At 45.5% G+C, this 25,205-nt stretch overlaps 1 protein-coding gene across 1 annotated transcript in view; it reads right to left on the minus strand.

Moving 5' to 3' along the window:
* LOC132592056 (uncharacterized) overlaps positions 1–25,205 on the minus strand; it is a 51,579-nt gene that overhangs the window by 24,758 nt on the left and 1,616 nt on the right. The window contains exons 2-8 of the mRNA XM_088668970.1: positions 23,958–24,456; positions 23,704–23,785; positions 23,339–23,421; positions 21,772–21,898; positions 17,069–18,507; positions 13,492–13,532; positions 2,361–2,367 (exon numbers count right to left, since the gene is read on the minus strand). Of these exons, the coding sequence (XP_088525096.1) occupies positions 2,361–2,367; positions 13,492–13,532; positions 17,069–18,507; positions 21,772–21,898; positions 23,339–23,421; positions 23,704–23,785; positions 23,958–24,359 (2,181 nt within the window). The 5' untranslated portion in view covers positions 24,360–24,456. The remainder of the gene's footprint in view (positions 1–2,360; positions 2,368–13,491; positions 13,533–17,068; positions 18,508–21,771; positions 21,899–23,338; positions 23,422–23,703; positions 23,786–23,957; positions 24,457–25,205) is intronic.

The raw sequence follows: 25,205 nt of genomic DNA on the forward strand, positions 1-25,205 counted from the left end.
AAATATGATCTGCTACACAATGCTCTGTTCTTTCCTTCCTCTTAATGGCTGCGTTGTTTCAATAGGATTCCTTTGCTGCACGTTTTAATTATGGATGCTTATTTTAACGCTTAAATTGAATTCTTTTATTCTGCATTTTAATTATGGGTCTTTGTGCAAATAGGTGTACTCCTCCTTGTGGTTTTTAATTCATTCTGCCTACACAATTATTCCAGTTTCCCAGATGGAAGGATCCACTTTCTCCTCTCCTCATGAGTTGTTCTGAAGAGGATCCTTCCCAGTGCCCTAGAGCCAAATTCCAAGGGTTCATGGGGGCATGGAGAGGGGGGAATAGGGGGCAGGACCCATTTTGCAGCAGCTGGGGCCAGCTAGGTGAATCCTGGGCACTGTTGATTATGGTATCTCCAAAGCTTAAAAGCCAATTTTTGTATTCAATGATTAATATAGATACATTCATACCACAGTTTAAGTACGCTTCGGTTTGAGTACTTTCAGTTTAAGTACTCTGCGGACCCATCCGGAACGGATTAATCCACTTTCCATTACTTTCAATGGGAACGTTCGCTTCAGGTTAAGTACAGACTTCTGGAACCAATTGTGTATTTAAACAGAGTACCACTGTAGTAAATAAGCCTAGTTTGGCTGGCCACCTGCCTTGGATGATCTACCTAAGTCTCCTGCAATGCAGGGGGTTGGACTTGATGACCCTTGGGGTCCCTTTCAACTCTAGGATTCCATGAAAACTGCAACTACAGATGAATCCTACTGGCAACATTCAGAAGCCTGGTGTCACAGAGTTATCTGGGCAGGAATTCCCACAGTTCACAGCTGGAGTTTACTCTTTCTTAGCAGGAACACGATATTCTCAGACTTGGCTGAGTTTCAGGCCTAAGGAGAACAGCACCTCATTTGTCAGTTTGCAATTCTTAGTGCAGAAAGTATTGATCTCATTTTGATTTATCTTATTCTAATAAATTGAAGAGGGTTCTGGAAGCTTCTCTGCATAAAAGAAACAAGCAGAAGCTTCCTGATTTTTGGGTTATTCCTTCAGAGAAGCTGAGTACAGCTGGGTTAAAGTGGTTCTGTTATCTCTTCTGTCAAGGTCCTGCTGACTATGAGAAGAGGCCAGAAAGAGCCAGGGTTTCACATACTCTTTCTATCTCTTCCTTCTGGTGTTCTGTATGATTAGTGATAAGGTTTAGAATTATTATAAGTTATTGTAAGTTTAAGTTAAGTCTGCTGCAACTGCTGCAGTTCCTTATGGAGAGGGCCAATCCTGAACATTTTGGATTTGGGACCATTATGCTCATTTGCCTTCAGTAGCAGTAAAGCTTTGCCAAATGAAATACAATTGCCTCTGGTCTATTTTTGGGAATCCTGCAATGTGTTTAGGTTTTCACTCTCCTAACAATACATTGGAGTTCTGCTCTGGATCAATATTGAGTAGAATTCCATGACAGGGTCGTCCTCTAGGAAATCATTTGCTGAGAGTGAAGTCCCACAGCTCCCCACAGCATTCCAAGTCTCCTCCTCTCTGGGTTTCCTAGCATACGATCGAACAGTGTGCCACTGTGCAGCCTGCCTTTGCTCCTCCATTGTCAGACATCTCCTGGCTCTGAGAGACAAGCAAGGAGGGTGGCTTCTGGCAGAAGGAGAGGGAGCCACCGGTGGCTCCTCCTTCTCCTGACTCACCTCTGCCTCTCCGCCTCCCTCCTCCCTCTCACCTCCTTCCTCTTCTGCCTCTGATTCTGGGCTGCATTCTGCCACAGAGTCTCCCAGCTCACTAAGCCCTGTTACCCCTTCAGCTTCTGACACCTCCTCTTCCCAGGCTTCACCCTCTTCTCCCTCTGACCGCTCATCCTTCTTCCACCTCCACTCCTTGGGCTCTAAGAAGTCTTCCCTTCCTGGTTCTCCAGCTGCTTCCTTCCACTATTCCTCTGTGCCCAACCAGTCCATGACATTGCTCCATCCCTTGGCCTCTGTCCCCACAAGGCAGCTTCCCCTGACCTGATCTGGTTCCACAGCCGCTGTTTCCCTTCTGCCCCCATGAAAAGGTGAATAAGGAGGTCTTGCCAGCATCATTCTATCACCTGGAAGAGAAAAAAGGTAAGCAGGATGCCAGGAGTGCCTGCTTCTCTCACAGGTGAATCAGGGCATCTCTAACCACAGATGGGCCTTTGAGAAAGCCTGACCTGCTGAGAGCAGTTGGAGGTTTGTGCCCATTTCATATGTTAGTTGTGCAGAAATACATCTCCCCTCCTCTGGACCCTTGTTCCCAACAGTTCCCCCCCAAAACAAGATGAAAAGAAACCAGAGATTATTTGGAAAAGCAACAGAATGAGACCAAACGGAAAAAACACCTCCCTGCTTACCCAGTGGCCTCTCTCTGGTGTCCAACGGAGGCCTCTCTGCCTCACAGGAATCCAGGTCCATTTCTGCAAAGAGAATATTTCCCTAAAAAAGAAACAAGGATTCAAAACAGATAATGAATGCCTCACGGGAAAAAGGATGAGCAATCAGTAGGGCATTATGGGATGTTCTCTGTCCTTTTTGGAGCCCCTTGGGAGTATCCACAGGAAAGTCTCTCTCACCTGGTTTCTCTCCTCTGCCTGACTCAGGAGGAAACCTTCGGCCAGGGCCACCGCCTGGGATCTGGTCTCCGCTCCGCATTCCCTCACCCAGCTCTCCATTTCCAGAGGAAGGACAGCCAGGAACTGCTCCAAGATCACCAGGTCCAGCATCTCAGCTTTCGTGTGCCTTTCCGGCTTCAGCCATTGACGGTCAAGGTGGTAGATTTGGTTGCAAACCTCTCGGGGTCCTTTGGCCTCCTGGCAGCAGAACTGCCTCAACTGCTGGCTCTGCCCCTCTGAGCGGAGGGTGTCCTCCTCACCCAGGATCTTCTGCACTGGGTTCTCCCAGAATCCCCCACTGGTCCCAGTTTGGTTGGCATGGCCTCTTCCTGCTCCAGGGCCAGCTGAGTGTTGATCATCCATCTGTGCTCTCAGGAAGCCTCTGAGAGATGGGAAGGAATCCTTTTGTCTTCTGCCAAGCTCTTTCTGTGCTAATGAGAGGTGCTAGGAAATCCTACAAAGCAAATACAATGTTCTGTTACAGGATTTGTAGTTCAGGAGAAGAAAATGCTTCTCTGAACAAGCATGGATAGGAGTCTTGATAGGAACCAGGGCTAAACTGGACCACAGCCCAAACCATGAAATATCTTCTAGGAGGAGGAGGAGGAGATGAAGAAGAAGAGGAAGAGGAAGAGGAAGAGGAAGAGGAAGAGGAAGAGGAAGAGGAAGAAGAAGAAGAAGAAGAAGAAGAAGAAGAAGAAGAAGAAGAAGAAGAAGAAGAAGAAGAAGAAAGCAGCCTCTAGCCCTCCTAGAAGGACCATTGCAGTGCAAAATGTGGAGGAAACTGAAAGGATTTATTTGAGGTGAATCAGCCGAGTTGCTCCTGCCTTCCAGTCAATGCATGAAGTCAGAACTGACTGACAAGGGAGTCATTTGTATCTTGTGAAAAATGGAAGTTTGGCTCTAGTGGGGGGCCTCACCCGGGGGTCCTTGGGAGTTGTTCCGCCCCCACCCCCACTTCAGGGCACATTTCTCCCCCGTTTCTGTCTCCATTTTTGCACTTGGACTCTCCTCCACTCTGAAGACAGACTCCTGGGGTAGGGTCCCTTTTTCTTTGCTCTGAGGGCCAGGTATGTATCTGGCTAACCCTCTGAGGGCCAAGTGGGCAGAGCCAAACCCTTGAAATATAGGCAGGCAATTTATTGTTATTATTCTATTAGACTCTAGTGGGGGTCCTCACTTGGGGGTCCTCAGGAGGTGCTCCCCACCCCCACCCCACCCTCCTGCTTCTGTCTCCTTTTCTTGCACTTGGACTCTCTGCTGCTCTCAAGACAGACTCCTGGGGTGGGGTCCCTGTTTCTTAGGTCTGAGGGCCATTATGCATCTAGTCAACCCCCTGAGGGCCAAGTGGACGGGGCAAAAGAAATCTTTCTTGAAATTTAGGTGGGTAATTTATTATTATTATTCTGTTAGATAGCTTAACACTCACACAGCTGCCATGGATGCCAAGGTCCCTGGAGGCTCAGCGAGTAGCAGCGCCCATTTCCGGGACAGAGAGGATGTGGTCCTGGGATGCCATGCTCTGGGTGCGAGGGGATTGCTGCAGTGGCCTCCGCGTGGAGCTGCCCTTGGAGACGGCTGGGAAACTGGTCCGCAATGCAGCAGCCAGACTATGGGCTGGGATCCCTCTCTTCATTCCTGGCCTTTCTCCCCCACCTTTCCTCCCTCCCTCCTCCACGTGGGTCTTTTAATGGGGGGGGGGTCGGGCTAGTCCTCCTCCTCCTCCATCTTTGGAAAACCATTTGCACATGTTTCCTCTGTTGTGCAATGACGCTGAGCGACGTCACACAGAGTTAAAGTCCCAGGGACTCCTTTGTTTGAAGAAGGGAGATTTGGTGGGAGTTTGGGATCCTCTGATCTCCAGGAAGGAGAGCCTTGCAGACCTCGCCCCCCCTCCCTGGCAGGACCCTCTCCTCCCTGACCCTCTTGGGGGGGAGAGGGGGGGAGGGAGAGGAGACTCACCCGATCATCCCCGGAGTGAAGGGACAGCAATGCAGCCCTTGCAGGAGAGACACCAAAGCAGGAAAGGAGGACTGGGGATGGAGGGAAGGGTCTTGGCCCCCCTTGCTTCCTGTCCTCTCTAGGAAGGCAGCTCGCTTCCCTTTAACCCTTGCAAAGCTGAGTCGACTCAGCCCTCTCTCGCTTTGCTGCTGTGATGTATGTGACTTTAAGTGTGGAATCTTATTATGTGCACCTGAATCCTATTAGCTGGGATACAGGTATTTTAGTGGTAAGCTGTTCCCCACCCATTCATTCATCTTGTGCATTTCCTCCCTTTCCGGGGGAATGTTGTCGCTGTGTGAGTCAGTAGTGTGATGCAGCAGCTAAAAAAGCCAATGCTGCATCACACTACTGGGCTGCATCAATAGGAGTATAGCATCTAGATCAAGGGAAGTAATAGTACCACTGTATTCTGCTCTGGTCAGACCTCACCTGGAGTACTGTGTCCAGTTCTGGGCACCACAGTTCAAGAAGGATACAGACAAGCTGGAACGTGTCCAGAGGAGGGCAACCAAAATGGTCAAAGGCCTGGAAACGATGCCTTATGAGGAACGGCTTAGGGAGCTGGGTATGTTTAGCCTGGAGAAGAGAAGGTTAAGGGGTGATATGATAACCATGTTCAAATATATAAAAGGATGTCATATAGAGGAGGGAGAAAGGTTGTTTGCTGCTGCTCCAGAGAAGCGGACACGGAGCAACGGAGTTTTATATGGCTTTACTTGTTTTTGAGAAAGTCATGCTTTCATCCTGTGTGTATATGTTGTGAAATCTTCAGATGAAGAGCACACAAATTTTAAAAATGATAATAAATAAGGAAACTGACAAGCTGGAACATGTGCAAATGAAGGCGGTTTATGTATTTACTTTGTATACCACCCAACCCAGTGGTGCTGACTTTATTCAAGGTAAGGCCCACCTTCCAATCACATGATGGAATGACAATGCCTATCAACTGGGGGGGGTGGCTCCCTCAAATATTTTATTGGGGGGGCAAAGACCCCTTGGCCTCGAGCTTCCGGTTCCGCCTGCAGTAATGGCTGACCCTTGTTCCATCCCTCCGACCTTCATGAGGAATTTGGCGGTTGCTAGGGGAGTAAATGGCAACCCCCCTACCTCTCCGGGTGTTACGGAGAGGGGCCGCTGGCCCGCGATGCCCCCAAACCCCGGACGCTAACCTGCATGGCGGGATCTCCATGATTAAAGAAGATAATTAGGTTTAAATTCATGGACATGCTTCAGAAGGAGGGGCAGAAGCTCTGTTTACTGCCAAGGAATTTGCGCTGCTGAGGGTGAGAAGTCGAGGCTGTATTTTATCTGGAAGAAAGATTGATGGGGACGGAACGAGAAGGGAAGTGAGCTTTTTTATTTTTTTCATATACTCTACGAGTTACTCCATACCTTCCCGGACGTGATGTCCTTGCTTGTTTGGAACAAACGAGAAATAAAGGATACCCGTGTGAGTAATGAACTTTATAAACTATTGATATTGAGTATATTTTTTGAAGTTGTAAAACTGCTGAAGAGAGAAGCCCCCCTCTAACTGGATAGTCAGAGTGCCTGGAAGGCGTCCAGTGGATTTATGAGGTGTGACGCACTCTGAATTTGAACAGCGATCTGAAGCCAAGTTCAGCTATAGGGCAAGGAGAGCCACAAATTTATCAAGAGTTTATGCATAATGTGACGGCTGGATCTTCTGCCTGGAAAAGCTGTAAATTTTACAAAGATCGTTAGTCTAAAAAAGTTATGAGAAGAAAGCAAAAGTAATTTGAGCTTTCTAAGATGGCGCGGCTCCGTGTTGAAAGACCGACGCAACAGGGGACACTCCAGACAAAGAAGATTTATGGGGAGGCCGGACTGATTAAAACTCACACAGGAGAAAGAATATATGTGAAATCTCGTTTGATACTTATCTCAGCAGCTGGAAAAATCGGATGAAAGAAGAAAACATCTTAGTGACTGTAGGGGAAAGATCGGGACTATTATGGACTTTGAGTGACGATTTGGACTTTAGAAAAAGACGGCAGTGGACAGTTGCGAGGAATCCCCAATTTTTGAAGCATGGGAACCCCGAAAATTTTAGATGATTTGGCATAACATTCGGCTTAATTGATATGTATTTGTATAATTCGAAATAATGGATGTGATATAATTGTGTTTTAATTGGAAAATTAATAAAAATAGATTATATATATAAAAAAAGACCCATTGGCCTCTAAGAGTTGGCTCCTATTCCCTACACCCACAGGTCTCAGGATGGTTGCAACATGAAAAGACAGAGGTCTTAGACCTAGAAGGATGGGACAACATTTTCGGATGGCACGGTTACTTGATATATGAGAAAGTAAGAGGACATGGGGGCTTTACAAATCATGCTGTGAGGAAAGCTTTATTTGATGTCTGGGAAAGGAACAAGGAAAAATTATGGGTAAAATGGCAGGGTGGGTATCACCGCTAGACTCTACATCCATTCACAAGAAAAATATGAAGGAAAATTGGTTAACGTACAGAGAGCTAATGGAGGAAAATAATCAGTGCCTAAATATTAAGAAATTTGAAGAATTAAAACATAAAGGAGTAAACTGGTTGGAGTATCATGAATTAAAGTCATTTTTTGAGAAGGACAAAACAACTAGAGGTTTTGAAGAGAAACCCTCAATCTGGGAGATGGAAATATTAAGGAACGACCAAAAAATGATTGCTAAAATTTACAAAATGTTGCAAGAAGGACAAATAGGGGTTGAGGAAAGGGGTAAGGCTTTGAAGAAATGGGGAAATGATGTAGGACATATAATAGAATATGAAGAATGGGAGAGTATGGTACAAAACTATAAATTTTACTGCCTGTTACCTTATAAGAGAAAACCTAATGAAGATGTACCACAGGTGGTATCTAGCCTTGGAAAGGTTGGCCAAAATGAACAGAACAAATCAAAATAAATGTTGGAGGTGCACAAAGGAAAGAGGTACATTCTTCCATATGTGGTGGTCATGCCCGGAGATTGGTAATTTTTAGGGCATGATGCACGAAGAACTGAAGAAATTACTTAAGGCTAATTATAGAAAGAACCCAGAGGCCTATCTATTAGGGATAGTGAGTAAGGACATCCCAAAAAAAGAAAACATCTTTCTATATGCAACGGGGCGGCAAGAATATTGGATGCAAAATATTGGAAAGTGACACAAATACCAACTAAGGAAGAATGGCTTTGCAAGGTGTGTGAGTACTTAGAATTGGCCAAACGAACGGATATAATAAGGTACAAACCTAAGAACAGAGTGGAAGGGGAGTGGGAATGTTTGAACCAGTATTTTAAAAAACCAAGTGTTAAAATGAATATCTGGTTGAGTTTAGACTGAGCCCGTGAAGAACTAAGAGAGGGATGGGAATAACAGGTTTAGATATATATATAAAATAAAGAAGGTTAAAAGAAAATAAGGAATACAGATTAGTAAAATAGTGTATAAGGAAGCATTGCGTGGTTGGTGGAAGACTGTCTTTTTTTGCTTTTTGCTTTTTTATGTGTTTTGTTGTTTTTGTTCTTTAATGTGTTCTCTTTTTTAATATTGTAAAAATATGTAATGACATGAAATTTGATATAAGCTTGTATAGTTTACAATTTGTCTATAAGACTAAGGGTGTATTGTAACATTTATTGTAATATATATAGTAATAAATTATAGTATGCAATTTATATTTGGAAAACAGGGATAAGCTCAGAACAGGTTGAGAAGTAGGGGGGTGGGGAGGAGGGAGGGAAACGAGGGAGGGGGTGGGAGGGGAAAATAAGACAATGTAATACCAGTATTACAGTTGTATGTTTTTATTTGTATGTAAACAATTTCCTTTTTCTGTTGAAATCAATAAAGATTATTTTTATTTTTAAAAAAAATGTTCATTTTTTCTTTTTTTGTCTATTTTTCCTTTCTTCTCTTCTTCTTTTCTCAAGTTTTTTTTGAATATGTTTGCATATGACAATGTCTTGTGACAAGGTTTTTGTGTTTTTGTTTTTGATATGATTTAAAAGAAATAAAGTTTGATTAAAAAAAGAAAAAAGAAAAGGCATTAAAAAAAATACAAAATACACATCTTTAACCCCCTCCCAACAACATTTTAAAAGGGCATTAGATGTCAATCAGCCAAAGGCCTGGTTAAAAAGGTGCGTATTTGCGTGACGTCTAAAGCTATACAGAAGGGTTTTTCCAAACTATCTATGAATTTTCTGATGCCGAGTGAGATGGGAGCTCTGACTGAAGTTCTTTCCACATTCCACGCACTGATAGGGTTTCTCTCCTGTGTGATTTCTTTGATGAAAAGTGAGATTGAATCATAGAATCATAGAATCATAGAGTTGGAAGAGACCACAAGGGCCATCCAGTCCAACCCCCTGCCAAGCAGGAAACACCATCAAAGCATTCCTGACAGATGGCTGTCAAGCCTCTGCTTAAAGACCTCCAAAGAAGGAGACTCCACCACACTCCTTGGCAGCAAATTCCACTGCCGAACAGCTCTTACTGTCAGGAAGTTCTTCCTAATGTTTAGGTGGAATCTTCTTTCTTGTAGTTTGAATCCGTTGCTCCGTGTCCGCTTCTCTGGAGCAGCAGAAAACAACCGTTCTCCCTCCTCTATATGACATCCTTTTATATATTTGAACATGGTTATCATATCACCCCTTAACCTTCTCTTCTCCAGGCTAAACATGTGATGAGTAACAAGTAACCAAAGAGTTAACTGTGTACTGTAGCACCTGACCACTGAGGAAGATCATGTTACAGAATGTACCAGAAGTGTTTCTGTATGTTGCAGTTGGTTTCGTTTTTGCCTGGGAGACGGTCGCAAGATGTCTGCGCTCTCACCAGGTTGTTTGTTATTTTCTCTCTAGAATAAACTTAAGTAGTTATTAGAACACTTTGGACTCTGTGTGTTCTTAAGAGGCTTTTTATCCAACGGCTATACAAGCTTTCGCTGTGTGAGAAGAAGAACTCTGCTGTGTGTGTGTTTTACTGCCAGCCCGGTTCTACGTAAGCAGAGAAGCTGAGAGGAAGCGCGCCGGGCGATAATCAGAGGCTCCTAATTGAGTCATAAACAACTCAACGGAGCCCTATACCCGTCACAGGTTATGGGTCATAGAACCTAATCAATCACCAAAGCAATAAAAGGTGATTGCAGCTGTAAAAGCCGTGGAGAAAGCCGGTGTAAAGAGCTAGCTGGGAGAAACCTGTTGTTTTGCAGTCGGCAATCAATAGATGCACTCGCTAGCAGAAAGACCCTGTACCAGAAGGCTGGGATCCGCAGTCTACCCGGAGGAGCAACGTGAGCTATTCTGAGTGAGTACACAGACACGGAGCCCGGGGGTGGACAAGATGGCGGAGCAGCTACAGGAGTCATTTGTCGTGCCGTTCCAGAGGTTGAATGGCGACAACTATGCAGAGTGGAGAGAAAGGGCCAGAATGTGGTTGCTGGGAAAGGATTTGTGGACTTGTGTGTTAAATCCTCCAACCCCTGTCGCTGATAATTCAGCAGCTGAAGCACAGAGGTTTGCAGCAGAAACCAGAAAAGACAATAAGGCTCTATGTGCCATTGCCATGAGCTGCGATGCTACACAACTGCCCTATGTGCAAAATGCTGAAAATGCCAAGGAAGCCTGGGACAGTTTGGAAAGGGTCCATCAGAGAAAAACAGCTGGAGCTAAGCTGCATGCTATGAGGCATCTCTTTGAGTTGAGACTGAGACCAGGGCAACCCATTAAGGAGCACATTGCCAATGTGATTGATGCATTCCATAAGCTGCAGCGGCATGAGCTTGTGTTCAAAGAGAAGGAAAAAGTTTATATTTTGCTGTCTAGTTTGGGAAACGCCTATGAACATTTGTGTTTAACATTTGAGTCAATGCCTGAATCTGAACTCACGATTGCTTACGTTTCTGGGCGTTTGGCGGATGAGGAACTGAGACGCCAGAAAGAATCGGCTGAGAAGGGGGGCCGTGGGCGCAGAGAAGCCAGTGGGGGTGCAGTAAAAGGCACTGAGGAATCCACTGTGAGTGCGTGCGCAACAAGGCTTTGTTTTCGGTGCCAGCAGCCTGGGCACGTAGCGAGATTTTGCCCAGCTCCGGAAGCAGCCAAGGTCACTCAGCCAGGTGCCAGGCAACCCAGCGGACGTGGTCGTGGGACCAGCCAGCAGCGCCGAGGCAGAGGACGTGGGAAAACTCCAGATAAGCCTGTCAGCCGTCTGTCTGCTGCCTTAGCAACGGTTCGAAACAAAGGACAGGACAGTTTCACTTTTATTATCGACTCAGGCAGCAGCCATCATCTTGTACCTCCTTCAGGACAGATCCTGAACTGCAGGCCACTTGAAGATGAAAAGAGCCTGCATCTTGCTGATGGTTCTTCTGGAACAATTAAAAGCAAGGGTGTTTTTTATATGCAATGCTTAGACACTAACCTTGATGTTTATGTTGTACCAGGCATGGAGAATGGTCTTTTAAGTGTGTCTTGCTTATTGCGTGAGGGCTTTGAAATAAGTTTTGCCAATGGTGTTTGCAAAATTGCCAGAGATGGGGCTGAGCTGGTAAGTGTTACTGTTGGGTCTGATGGTCTGTTTGTCCTAGATGGGAGGGGGCAAGCAGGTGGAAGTAACACTGGTGATGCTCAGGCTAAAAGTGCCAATACCCCAAAGGGCACAGAGGGCGCTATCCATAAGGATTGTATTCATGCTTGGCACAGAAGATATTGTCACATGTCTTTTCCTTATGTGGAAAAAGCCCCTGATTTAGTCAAAGGTTGCAGGTTCAAGCCATGTCAAAAACACCTGCAATGCCGCGCATGTGCGAAAGCGAAGACGAAGAGATGCTCTTATCCTAGGTCTGAGAGGAAGAGCACAAAGCCATTTCAGTTAGTGCATTTGGATATTTCTGGGCCTATGTCAACGTTAAGTTTAGGTGGTTCAAAATATGTTTTGTGTCTTCTGGATGATTTCAGTCATTTTTCCTGGGTCATAACACTGAAAGAGAAGGGGGAGGCTGCCAAAGTGATAAAAGAGTGGGTAGCCGAGGTAGAACTGCAGTTCTCCGTCACTGTCCAGTGTTTTCAGAGTGACAGGGCGGGAGAGTTTTTGAGTGCAGAACTACAAGGGTTTTTCCGCAGCAAGGGAATTAGACACAGAAAAACCGCTCCTTTTAGTCCACAGGAGAATGGTTTAGCTGAAAGGAAATTTAGAACGCTGTCTGAACTGGTGGAGGCAACGTTGTTTGATGCAGGACTACCCCAGAAGTTTTGGGGGGAATGCTATAAATTTGTGAATTATTGTTCAAATCGCGCTTTTAATTCAGTTGTGGACAACACACCCTACTACATGTTGTATGGCAAAGTTCCGAAGGTGCACTATTTCAGAACTTTTGGGTGTGAGGCTTGGGATCTAATTCCAAAGCAGAAGCGCAGAAAGGGGGGATCAAGATCCAGAAAAATGATCTTCTGTGGTTACGAACCAAACTCAAAGGCTTGGAGGTTTGTACCAGCAGAGGGGGACCAAACCCGCGTTCACATTAGCAGGAGTGCTACGTTCTGTGAACAAGAGGGCTGGAGACGCATTCATGCTAACCCCGAAGTTCTTCTTGACTGGTCTTCAGGTTTTGACCAGGAAGAGGAAACTCAGGTAGCTGATGCTGAAGTTCCAGGTGCTGCAGGACCAGATCCAGGTCAGGCAGCTGGTCCAAGTGGTGTAGCTCCTAGGGAAGTGAAGCAAGAAGTCAGAAGCGCACCGACTTCACCCCAGGTCAAGCCTGGGAAGTACAGCAAACGTGGTAGGTCACCCACTTCACCCAAAGCAAGCCCAGAGGGGGCTGCAAAGCGTAGTAAGTCTCTAGACAGTGCTGCTAGTCCGAGAGAGCCACAGTCAGAGACAAGCAGTTCGGATTTAGAGGGGGAAGATGTGGGACCAAGGCGTTCAAAACGCACCACGAAAGGTAAACCACCTGAAAGGTTTTCAGCTGTCAGTGTATGGGCGAACCTAGCAGTGTGTGAGCCTGAAAGCTTTGAAGAGGTGCAACAGTTGTCAGTAGAGGAAGCTAGTAAGTGGAAAGTTGCAATGGAGAAAGAGTTGAACTCCATGCAATCTCTTGGTGTGTATAGCCTAACACAGTTGCCAGAAGGCAAGAAAGCAGTCAGTTGTAGGTGGGTTTACAGGCTGAAACCCACAGTGACTGGAGAGCCTCAGTACAAGGCTAGATTAGTGGCTAGAGGTTTTACTCAGAAGAAAGGAATCCACTACACAGATGTCTTTAGTCCGACTTCGAGAGCGGAATCTTTCAGGATGCTTTTAGCGACTGCAGCGCAGAGAGGCCTAGTGGTCAACCACTTTGATGTGGACACCGCTTATTTGAACTCTGACCTCCAGGAGGAGTTGTACATGTTGCCTCCTCCAGGGTTTGAGAGTGACGTGCCAGGTCAGGTGTGGAAGCTGCACAAGTCGATCTACGGTCTGAAGCAATCAGCTAAAAATTGGAATTCATGTCTTGATTCTGTTTTGAAGAGCCTAGGTTTCAGGAAGAGTCTAGCTGACAGTTGTCTGTATCTCAGAGGTGAAGGAGAACAGCAAGAACTGTTGCTTGTCTATGTTGATGACCTGATCTGCTTAGCAAAGAGCCAGATGCAAGTGCAGAAGTTTGCAAAAGAGCTAGGCAAGAGGTTCAAACTCAAGAATCTAGGTGCAGTGAATGTTTATCTAGGTGTGCAGATAGACAGAACTGAGGATGGAAGTTTTTTGCTCAGTCAGAAAGGCAAGATTGAACATTTGCTTGAGAAGTTCAGAATGTCTGATTGTAAAGGGGTCAGAACACCCATGGAGACAAACTTTGTGAAAGAGTCACAAGTGAAGGACAAAGTAGCGTTTGAGAGTCCTGAAGTGTTTCAGTCAGCGCTAGGGAGTCTGTTGTATTTGTCACAATGGAGCAGACCAGATATTGCTTTTGCAGTCAATTTGCTCAGTAGAGAGGCATCGAAACCTAGCGTGCATGCTTGGAATGGCATTAAGAGAGTGCTTAGGTATTTGCAGGAGACCAAAGAGTATTGTTTGGAGATGTCAGCGCAAGGTGAGCCACAACTCACTTGTTTTGCAGATGCTGATTGGGCCAATCAGGAGGACAGGAAGTCAGTGACTGGTTTGGTAGTCAAGTTTGGAAATGCCCTGATTGGTTGGCGGTCGCGCAGGCAAAGCCTAATAGCAATGTCTTCCACGGAAGCCGAATTCTGTGCGTTGTCTGCGACATGCACTGAATTGGAGTACTACAGATGTTTGGTCCAGGAAATCTGGGGTGATTGTAGCCAGCCCATCACTGTTTGGGGCGACAATCAACCATCTTTGAGACTGGCGGAGTCTGGACAGTTCAAAGCCAGAACCAAACACTTAGACATCCGCTTCCGAAACGTATGTCAGAGCATACAGGTAGGCTTGGTGAAGTTGAGGTATTGTCCAAGCCAAGAGAACCTAGCAGATGGGTTCACAAAACCCTTGAGTTTCCAACGGCATGGGGAATTCTGTGAAGGGTTGGTTTTGGGGTAAGTTTGGATACCCGCTATCCCCAGTGTTCAGGTGAGAGGGGGTGTGATGAGTAACAAGTAACCAAAGAGTTAACTGTGTACTGTAGCACCTGACCACTGAGGAAGATCATGTTACAGAATGTACCAGAAGTGTTTCTGTATGTTGCAGTTGGTTTCGTTTTTGCCTGGGAGACGGTCGCAAGATGTCTGCGCTCTCACCAGGTTGTTTGTTATTTTCTCTCTAGAATAAACTTAAGTAGTTATTAGAACACTTTGGACTCTGTGTGTTCTTAAGAGGCTTTTTATCCAACGGCTATACAAGCTTTCGCTGTGAGAAGAAGAACTCTGCTGTGTGTGTGTTTTACTGCCAGCCCGGTTCTACGTAAGCAGAGAAGCTGAGAGGAAGCGCGCCGGGCGATAATCAGAGGCTCCTAATTGAGTCATAAACAACTCAACGGAGCCCTATACCCGTCACAAAACATACCCAGCTCCCTAAGCCGTTCCTCATAAGGCATCGTTTCCAGGCCTTTGACCATTTTGGTTGCCCTCTTCTGGACACGTTCCAGCTTATCAGTATCCTTCTTGAACTGTGGTGCCCAGAACTGGACACAATACTCCAGGTGAGGTCTGACCAGAGCAGAATACAGTGGTACTATTACTTCCCTTGATCTAGATGCTATACTCCTATTGATGCAGCCCAGAATTGCATTGGCTTTTTTAGCTGCTGCATCACACTGCTGACTCATGTCAAGTTTGTGGTCAACCAAAACTCCTAGATCCTTTTCACATGTACTGCTCTCAAGCCAGGTGTCTCCCATCCTGTATTTGTGCCTTTCATTTTTTTTGCCCAAGTGTAGTACTTTACATTTCTCCTTGTTAAAATTCATCTTGTTTGCTTTGGCCCAGTTGTCTAATCTGTTAAGGTCATTCTGAAGTGTGATCCTGTCCTCTGGGGTGTTAGCCACCCCTCCCAATTTGGTGTCATCTGCAAACTTGCTCAGGATTCCCTCAAGCCCATCATCCAAGTCATTGATAAAGATGTTGAACAAGACTGGGCCCAAGACAGAACCCTGTGGCACCCCACTAGTCACTACTCTCCAGGATGAGGAGGAGCCATTGATGAGCACCCTTTGGGTTCGGTCAGTAAGCCAGCTACAAATCCACTGAATGGTAGCATTGTCTAGCCCACATTTTACCAGCTTCTTTACAAGAATACCATGGGGCACTTTGTCAAAGGCCTTGCTGAAATCAAGATAGGCTACATCCACAGCGTTCCCTTCATCTACCAGGCTTGTAATTCTGTCAAAAAATGAGATCAGATTAGTCTGACATGACTTATTTTTCAGGAACCCATGCTGACTTTTAGTGATCACAGAGTTTCTTTCTAGGTGCTCACAGACTGTTTGCTTAATGATCTGCTCTAGAATCTTTCCTGGTATTGATGTCAGGCTGACTGGGCGGTAATTGTTTGGGTCCTCTCTTTTCCCCTTTTTGAAAATAGGGACAACATTTGCCCTCCTCCAGTCTGCTGGAACTTCGCCTGTTCTCCAGGAATTTTCAAAGATTATTGCCAGTGGTTCTGAAATCACCTCTGCCAGTTCTTTTAATACTCTTGGATGTAGTTCATCTGGCCCTGGAGACTTGAATACATCTAAACTAGCCAAGTATTCTTGTACTGCCTCCTTACTTATTCTGGGCTGTGTTTCCCCTGCTGAATCATCTGCTCCATATTCTTCAGGTCGGGCGTTTTTTTCTTTCTTGGAGAAGACTGAGGCAAAGAAGGCATTGAGGAGTTCTGCCCTTTCTCTGTCCCCTGTTTGCATTTCACCATCTTCTCCTCTGAGTGACCCCACTGTTTCCTTGTTTTTCCTTTTGCTACGGACATACCCATAAAAGCCCTTTTTGTTGCTTTTAACCTCTCTGGCGAGCCTGAGTTCATTCTGTGCTTTAGCTTTTCTGACTTTGTCTCTACACGTGCTGGCTATATGTTTGAATTCCTCTCTGGAGATTTCGCCCCTTTTCCATTTTTTGTACATATCCCTTTTAAATCTTAACTCAGTCAAAAGTTCTTTAGATAGCCAGCCTGGCTTCTTTAGGCACCTTCCATGTTTCCGTCTCATTGGTATTGCCTGAAGTTGTGCTTTTAATATCTCCCTTTTAACAAACTCCCAACCATCATGAACTCCCTTCCCTTTTAGTATTACTGTCCATGGGATTTCACCCAGCGTTTCCCTAAGTTTTCTGAAGTCGGCTTTCTTAAAGTCTAGAATTTGGACCTTAGTATGCTTGGTTGCTCCTTTCCGCTGGATAATAAACTCCAGAAGAGCATGGTCACTCCCACCTAATGATCCTGCCACTTCTACCCCACTAACCAAGTCATCACTATTGGTTAGGACCAGATCTAAAATGGCTGATCCTCTTGTTGCTTCTCCCACTTTCTGGACAATGAAGTTGTCTGCAAGGCCAGTGAGGAATCTGTTCGACCTTATGCTCTTGGCTGAGTTTGACATCCAACAAATATCAGGATAGTTGAAATCCCCCATTACTACTATCTCACTTCCTTTGGAATGCTTGGCCATCTGTTCCAGGAAGGCATCATCTGCGTCCTCAGTTTGGCTTGGGGATCTATAGTAAACTCCCACAATGAGATCACTGTTGTTTTTCTCTCCCTTAATTTTGACCCAGATACTCTCAATTTGGCTTTGAAGGTTTAAATCCTGGATCTCTTCACAGGTATACATATCCCTAACATATAAAGCTACTCCTCCTTTCCTGTTTGGTCTATTTCTCTTAAATAGATTGTATCCCTCTATTACTACATTCCAGTCATGAGACTCATCCCACCAGGTTTCAGTGATGCCTATTATGTCATATTTAGTTTGCTGTACCAAGATTGGAGTTTGAACTGAAGCACTTTCCACATTCCGCACAATGATAGGGTTTCTCCCCTGTATGAATTCTCTGATGCTTAGTGAGACTTTGGCTGTGACTGAAGCTCTTTCCACATTCCACACACTGATAGGGTTTCTCCCCTGTATGAATTCTTTGATGGGAAGTGAGAGAGGAGATCTGACTGAAGCTCTTTCCACATTCCACGCACTGATAGGGTTTCTCCCTTGTATGAATTCTCTGATGGGAAGTGAGATGGGAGCTCATACTGAAGCTCTTTCCACATTCCACACAATGATAGGGTTTCTCCCCTGTATGAATTCTCTGATGAGAAGTGAGATGGGAGCTTGTACTGAAGCTCTTTCCACATTCCACACAATGATAGGGTTTCACCCCTGTATGAATAATTTGATGGTAATTGAGAGAATCGCTTCTACTGAAGCTCATTCCACATTCCACGCACTGATAGGGTTTCTCCCCTGTATGAATTCTCTGATGGGAAGTGAGATGGGAGCTCTGACTGAAGCTCATTCCACATTCCAAGCACTGATAGGGTTTCTCCCCTGTATGAATTCTTTGATGGGAAGTGAGGTTGGCCTTTTGACTGAAGCTCTTTCCACATTCCACACACTGATAAGGTTTCTCCCCTGTATGGATTCTTTGATGGAAACTCAAAGAGGAGCTCTGACTGAATCTCTTCCCGCATTCCATGCACTGATAAGGTTTCTCCCCTGTATGAGTTCTTTGATGGGAAGTGAGATCGGAACTCTGACTGAAGCTCTTTCCACATTCCACACACTGATAAGGTTTATCCCCTGTATGGATTCTTTGATGGAAACTCAAAGAGGAGCTCTGACTGAATCTCTTCCCGCATTCCATGCACTGATAAGGTTTCTCTCCTGTATGAATTCTTTGATGAGAAGTGAGATGGGAGCTCTGACTGAAGCTCATTCCACATTCCACGCACTGATAGGGTTTCTCCCCTGTATGAATTCTTTGATGGGAAGTGAGAGAGGAGCTATTAATGAAGTTCTTTCCACATTCCACACACTGATAGGGTTTCTCTCCTGTATGTATTATTTGATGCTTAGTGAGATTGGAGCTAGTCCTGAAGCTCTTTCCACATTGCACACACTGATAGGGTTTCTCCCCTGTATGAATTCTTTGATGGCAAGTGAGAGAGAAGCTGTTACTGAAGCTCTTTCTACATTCAAAGCACTGATAGGGTTTCTCCCCTGTATGAATTTTCTGATGGGAAGTGAGATGGTAGCTCTGACTGAAGCTCTTCCCGCATTCCATGCACTGATAGGGTTTCTTTCCAATGAGAATTCTTTGTTGGGAAATGGAATGGGAGCTCTGACTGCAGCTTTCTCCACACTCCAAATTTTTACTTGGCTTCTCCTCTCTGGGGATTTTGTCATGTTCACCTTTGTTCGCAATTTCCAATTCATCAAAATCTGCAATCGAGACAAAATTGGGTTAGAGCCTCAGGAACAAATGAAGAAGAAGTGAAGGGAGTTGGGTGTGTGTTCATTGCCTTTGTGGTTTGTCATTAACCAACGTATTTATTATTAGATTCTGATGGCTTCTTGATTGCTGCTTAGTTTGATATACAGTAGTAGTCAAAATTGTAGAAGCCTTTGGGGGGGAAGTATATTTCAGAGGACTGAGGTCTCATAACACTACTTCTTTTTGAGTAATATCATAAAATTATGTATCAATGGAAAGATAATTTAATCAAGAATGTAATTACCTGTATTCTATCAAACGTTATAGCCAAATAACTAGAAAAAGGAGGCACAACTTGCTTAGGTTGACTTTTGTCAGATTGTTATGTGATTGCTATCAAGTTGGTTGGTTGGTTTTTTTGTCTTCTTTTGTTTCATGAGTTGGAAAACATAAAAAAATGACAGAAAAATATGTGAGGAGAAATCGAAGAAGATTTAAACCCTACTTGCATTACACCTACCGTGAAACACCCAGTTAGTGTTCTGATCTGGGGTTGTATGATAGCAAAAGATGTGGGCAGAATTTGCATCATTAATGGGAATGTAAAATCCCCAAATACAGAAATCAAATATTTGAGCCCAAACTGAAGCGTTCCGCATGTGATAACCTTGCTTATTTATTTATTTAATTTCAGCAGGATTCCGCTCCATGTCATGTTGCTGCTGTGTGCAAAAGGTGGTTTCAACCTTAACCAAATCGAAAATCTGACTAACAAAAGAAACTTGTTAGTCAGAAGCAACCCAGCAATACATGGTACCTTGGTTTTACGAACTTAATCCGTTCTAGAAGTCCATTCTTAAACCAAAGCGTTCTTAAACCAAGGCGTGCTTTCCCATAGAAAATAATGGAAAAGGGATTAATCCGTTCCACTTTTAAAAAACAACCCCTAAAACAGTGATTTAGCATGAATTTTACTATCTAACTAGACCGTTGATCCATCAACTGAAAGCAATCATCAATGTATACCACTGTATAATTTTTTTATATACCTCCCTTCATCCCAATATCACACAGCGGGTCACAACATAAAAACAAATAACGAGAACACGAGTTAACCAGCTTGACAGTGAGCAGTAGTTATTTCACTCAGGAAGTGGAGAAGAAGTTCCACACTGCTAAGATGTAGCTCATTGGGCAAGACACAGATCTCTCCCCCAAAAGAGAGAACGGGAGATGTTGCGAGCAGTCTCACTTGCTTGGGACTGCGTGTGACCTCACCATCCGTTTCAAGCAATAGCAGGTGGGGGATTTGGGGAGATTCATTCCCCGTCTACAGTCATAGGTTTGTTGTCTGTCATATGACTGCATGTGTTTTCATTCCAAAGAGTGGGAAGTGACGTAGACAGGATGTTTGTCTTACTGTGTTCCTAAGTGGGACTGTTGTTCCTTTGCAGCCCTGTTTAGGGAAGCTTTTAATGTTTGATGGATTTCTGTATTTTAATGTTTGATGGATCTCTGTATTTTAGAATTTCTGTTTTGTTGGAAGCCGCCCAGAGTGGCTGGGGGAACCCGGCCAGATGGGCGGGGTATAAATAATAAATTATTATTATTATTATTATTATTTCTCTTTTCTGTGTGATGCAAGAGAGAGGGAGACATGATGAAGAGCTCCAAGTGTGTTTATATGTAAATGACGTAGATTAGCCAAGATGCTGTGCTACTGAGGTCTGTTACGCTACTGAGCAACCTCTGCGGATCCCTAAAGTGTGCTGGTGTCTTCTGGCACCAGTCGCTGTGATGTTCGGGCTGGAGAATGCTTATGAAACTCCCGAACGATCGCCCAGGAGGGGGAGAATATATCTCTGCCAGGGTCCTACTCGTAAGTAGGCCTTTTCCTGACACCTGAATGGAGAGTTTAGGAGGCTACACAGGAGGACGGTCTGTTGGTTGATCTCCTGAGGACAGGTGAGTCCCTGGACAGGGATCGTTCCTCCCCACCCTCCGCTCAGCTGTCTATTCTACTATTCCATCACTGCAGCATCAAGGACGCCCTTCTCTGCTTCTGGGTGTTGCTGCCACAGACGGCGTTAAGCAGGAGAAGGCCGTGCCAAGCAGGCAAAAGATGTCGCTGCCGATCCCTGGCTCCAACGCCGCTGCTTCTGCTGGGCTGAGCGAGGGAAGGCCGTGCCGACAAAACAGAAGTGCACCCCCGAATGGAGTACGTTCGCTTTCCAAAAAAATTACGCAAACCAGAACACTCATTCCAGTTTTGAAGTGTTCGTAACCCCAAAAGATCGTTAACTAGGCTGCTCAGAATCCCAGCTCAATTAATAGAGGCAATAATTGAATCTTGGGCTCACATTATTACAGCTGCAGAACTAAAAAAAAAATTGATTCACTCCATGAGAAGGCGTTGTAAGGCCGTAATTAAAGCTAAAGGTTACCAAACTAAGTACCGGTATTAATTGACATGGTGAGAATTTCTGTATATCCCATTTTTTTTGTGTGTTTCATGTTTCTTCTTCATGACTGCTGTTCTAATAAATACTCCTTCATAAAAGTTATTGCATTACAATCTTCATTAAATTATCTTTCCATTGCTATTTAATTTTTTGGTATTATTCCTCCCTACAAATGGTGCCATGAGCCATCAAACCTCAGAAATACACTTTCCCCAAAAGGTTTCCACAGTTTTGGCCACTACTGTAAGTTGTTCATTTTAAAGTTAATGTACTTTTTATACGCGATCAGATTTTTATTATTAATGTTTCATGTTTATACATGTGTTGCCTGGGTGCAACCAAGCCAGATGGGCAGGGTATAAATAAAAATTATTACTATTACTATTCTTATCACTGCTACGACTACCTGAGATTCAATAAGCCTGGCTCTTCTCTGGGATGGATCTGGTTTGGCCCAGTCATGGCCTCCCCTCCATCTCCAATGTCAGGCGTCTCTTTGGTCAACCCAAGATTGACAGCAGCAGAAACAAAAACAGAAAACCTGAAGCTACTTATCTTTCCTAACAACTCTGAAGCTGACATTTAAGATGCCTGGGCAGTTCAGAGCAGCCCAATCATGGTAGAAAAAGGAATAATTTGAGGAAGATTGTTCAATGAAAGAACTGTAATGTGTTGTTTATTGTGGGGGGTGTTAGGTTCCCAGGTGTTATAGGGGGCGCTGTTGAGCTCTGTGAAAATATATTAAGTTTGTCACAGAGAGGTATTTTTTGAATTTCCAGGCAGATAGGACGATCCCACAGGGAGTCTTACCAAGAGAGGCCACGATTCCATGATTCTCCTCCATGACATACTTATGCAGAGCTCTCTGGTCAGGATCCAGCAACGCCCACTCCTCGTCCGTGAAACGAACAGCGACATCTTCAAAGCACACTGGACCCTAAAAGAAAAGGGGAAATGTCCTCCTCTGAGACAGTAGAAACATGATCTGCTACAGAAAACTGCCTGTTAGTTGCTGTGTTGTTTCAATAGGATAGGTTTGCTGTAAATTTTGATGATGATGATGAAGATGATGGTGATGATAATAATTTATTTATACCCCACCAAACTGTCTGGGTTCCCCCAGCCACTCTGGGTGGCTTTCAACAGAGCATTAAAAGCAGAATAAAACATCAAATAATAAAAAATTCCCTAAACAGGGCTGCCTTCAGATGTCTTCTAAAAGTCAGAGAGTTGTTTATTTCCTTGACATCTGATGGGAGGGCGTTTCACAGGGCGGGAGCCACTACCGAGAAGGCCCTCTGCCTGGTTCCCTGTAACTTGGTTTCGGGCAGTGAGGGAACCGCCAGAAGCCCCTCACGAGGTGGATCTCTGTGTCCTTGCAGAACGATGGGGGTGGAGATGCTCCTTCAGGGATACAGGGCCGTTTAGGGCTTTAAAGGCCAGCACCAAATTGTGCTCGGAAACAGACTGGGAGCCAATGCAGGTTTTTCAGGATCGGTTTTATATGGTCTTGGTGGCCGCTCCCAGTCACTAGGCCAGCTGCCGCATTCTGGATTAATTGCACTTTCCAGGTCACCTTCAAAGGTAGCCCCACGTAGAGCGCATTACAGTAGTCCAAGTGGGAGATAACCAGAGCATGCACCACTCTGGCGAGACAGTCCGCCATCAGGTAGGGTCTCAGTAGACAGCTACCCTGGACACAGACTTGACCTGTGCCTCCATGGACAGCTGTGAGTCCAGAATGAATCCCAGGCTGCCCACCTGGTCCTTCAGAGACACAATTACCGCATTCAGGACCAGGGAGCCCCCCTACGCAAACATTCCAGTTTCCCCAATGGAAGGATCCACTTTCTCCTCTCCTCGTGAGCTGTTCTGGGGAGGTTCCCTCCCAATGCCCTAGAGCCAAATTTAAGGGGTTCATGGAGAGGGGGAGGAGTGGGGAGCAGTCCCCATTTTGCAGAGGATGGGGCTGGCTAGGTGAACCCTGGACACTACCGTATTTGTTATCGTTTGTACACTGCTTAGAAGACAATTTTAGCATTCAGTGATCAATCTAGAAATAAATGAGACCTCAAGCTCCCTCCTCCCACTCGCCTCCTTCCTCTTCTGCCTCTGATTCTGCACTGCATTCTGCCACAGAGTGTCCCAGCTCACTAAGCCCTGTTATCCCTTCAGCTTCTGACACCTCCTCTTCTGAGCCTTCTCCCTCTTGTCCCTCTGACCGCTCATTCTTCTTCCACCTCCACTCCTTGGGCTCTGAGCCATCGTCCCTTCCTAGTTCTCCGGCTGCTTCCTCTCCCCATTCCTCTGTGCCCATCCAGTCCATGACATTGCTCCATCCCTCAGCCTCTGTCCCCACAAGGCGGCTTCCCCTGACCTGATCTGGTTCCACAGCTGCTGCTTCCCTTCTGCCTCCATGAAAAGGTGGATCAGGAAGACTTGCTGGCTTCATTCTGTCACCTGCAAAAGAAAAAAGGTAAGCAGGATGCCAGGAGTCTATGCTTCTCTCGCAGGTGAAATTGGGCATCTCTAACCACAGGTGGGCCTTTGAGAAACCCTGACCTGCTGAGAGCATTTGGAATTTTGTGCCCATTTCATATGTTTGTTGTGCAGAAATACATCTCCCCTTCTCTGGACCCTTGTTCCCAAATATCCCCCCAAAACAAGATGAAAAGAACCCAGAGATTGGGTTGAAAACCAACAGAATGAGACAGTACAGAGAAAAATCACCTCCCTGCTTACCCAGTGGCCTCTCTCTGGTGTCCAACGGAGGCCTCTCTGTCTCACAGGAATCCAGGTCCATTTCTGCAAAGAGATCCTTTTCCTGAAAAAGAAACAAGGATTCAAAACAGAGAATGAATGGGGAGAAATATTAGAAAGATCTCATTCCATGGATGCCTTCCTAGAAAAAGGATGAGCCATCAGTAGAGCATTATGGGATGTTCTCCGTCCTGTTTGGAGCCCCTTGGGAATATCCAGAGGAAAGTCTCTCTCACCTGCTTTCTCTCCTCTGCCTGACTCAGGAGGAAACCTTCGGCCAGGGCCACCGCCTGGGAACTGGTCTCTGCTCCGCATTCCCTCACCCAGCTCTCCATCTCTGGGGGAAGGACAGCCAGGAACTGCTCCAAGATCACCAGGTCCAGCATCTCAGCTTTCGTGTGCCTTTCTGGCTTCAGCCACTGGTGGCCAAGGTGGTAGAGTCGGCTGCAAACCTCTCGGGGCCCTTTGGCCTCCTGGCAGCAGAACTGCCTCAACTTCTGGCTCTGCCCCTCTGAGCGGAGGGTGTCCTCCTCACCCAGCATCTTCTGCACAGAGTTTTCACAGAATTCCTCACTGCTCCCAGTTTGGATGGCATGGCCTCTTCCTGCTCCAGGGCCAGCTGAATCTTGCTCATCCATCTGGATGAGAGATTGGAAGGAACCTCTGAGAGATCGGAAGGAACCCTTTGGTATTCTTCCACGTTCTGCCTGTGCTAGTGAGAAGCTCTAGCAAATCCTAGAAAGGAAATACATTGTTTTGTTAGACAATTTGTAGGTCAGGAGAGGAAAAAGGTTCCCTTAGCAAGCATGGATGAGTCTTGCTACGAACCAGGACTGGACGGCACAACAGCCCAAACCATGAGATCTTCTGAAGGAGAAGGGGGGGAGGAGGAGGAGAGGAAGAGGAAGAGGAAGAGGAAGAGGAAGAGGAAGAGGAAGAGGAAGAGGAAGAAGAAGAAGAAGAAGAAGAAGAAGAAGAAGAAAGCAGCCTCTAGCCCTCCTAGAAGGAAGATTGCAAAATGTGGAGGAAACTGAAAGGATTTATTAGAGGTGAATCAGCCTAGTTTCTCCTGCCTTCCAGTCAATGCATGAAGTCAGAACTGACTGACTAGGGAGTCATTTGTATCTTGTGAAAAATGGCTGCTTGGTTCTAGTGGGGGTCCTCACCCGGGGGTCCTTGGGAGTTGTTCTCCCACCCCCACTTCAGGGCACATTTCTCCCCCGTTTCTGTCTCCATTTTTGCACTTGGACTCTCTGCCACTCTCAAGACTGACTCCTGGGGTGGGGTCCCTTTTCCTTTGCTCTGAGGGCCAGGTAAATTTATACTCTTTGCTGTTAACCATATTCCCAAATACAGTGGTACCTCGGTTTAAGTACACAATTGGTTCCAAAAGTCTGTACTTAACCTGAAGCGTACTTAACCTGAAGAGATCTTTCCCATTGAAAGTAATTGAAAGTGGATTAATCCGTTCCAGATGGGCCCGC

This window comes from Zootoca vivipara, chromosome 4 (genome assembly GCF_965207765.1).
Source record: "Zootoca vivipara chromosome 4, rZooViv2.hap1.1, whole genome shotgun sequence".
NCBI lineage: Eukaryota > Metazoa > Chordata > Lepidosauria > Squamata > Lacertidae > Zootoca > Zootoca vivipara.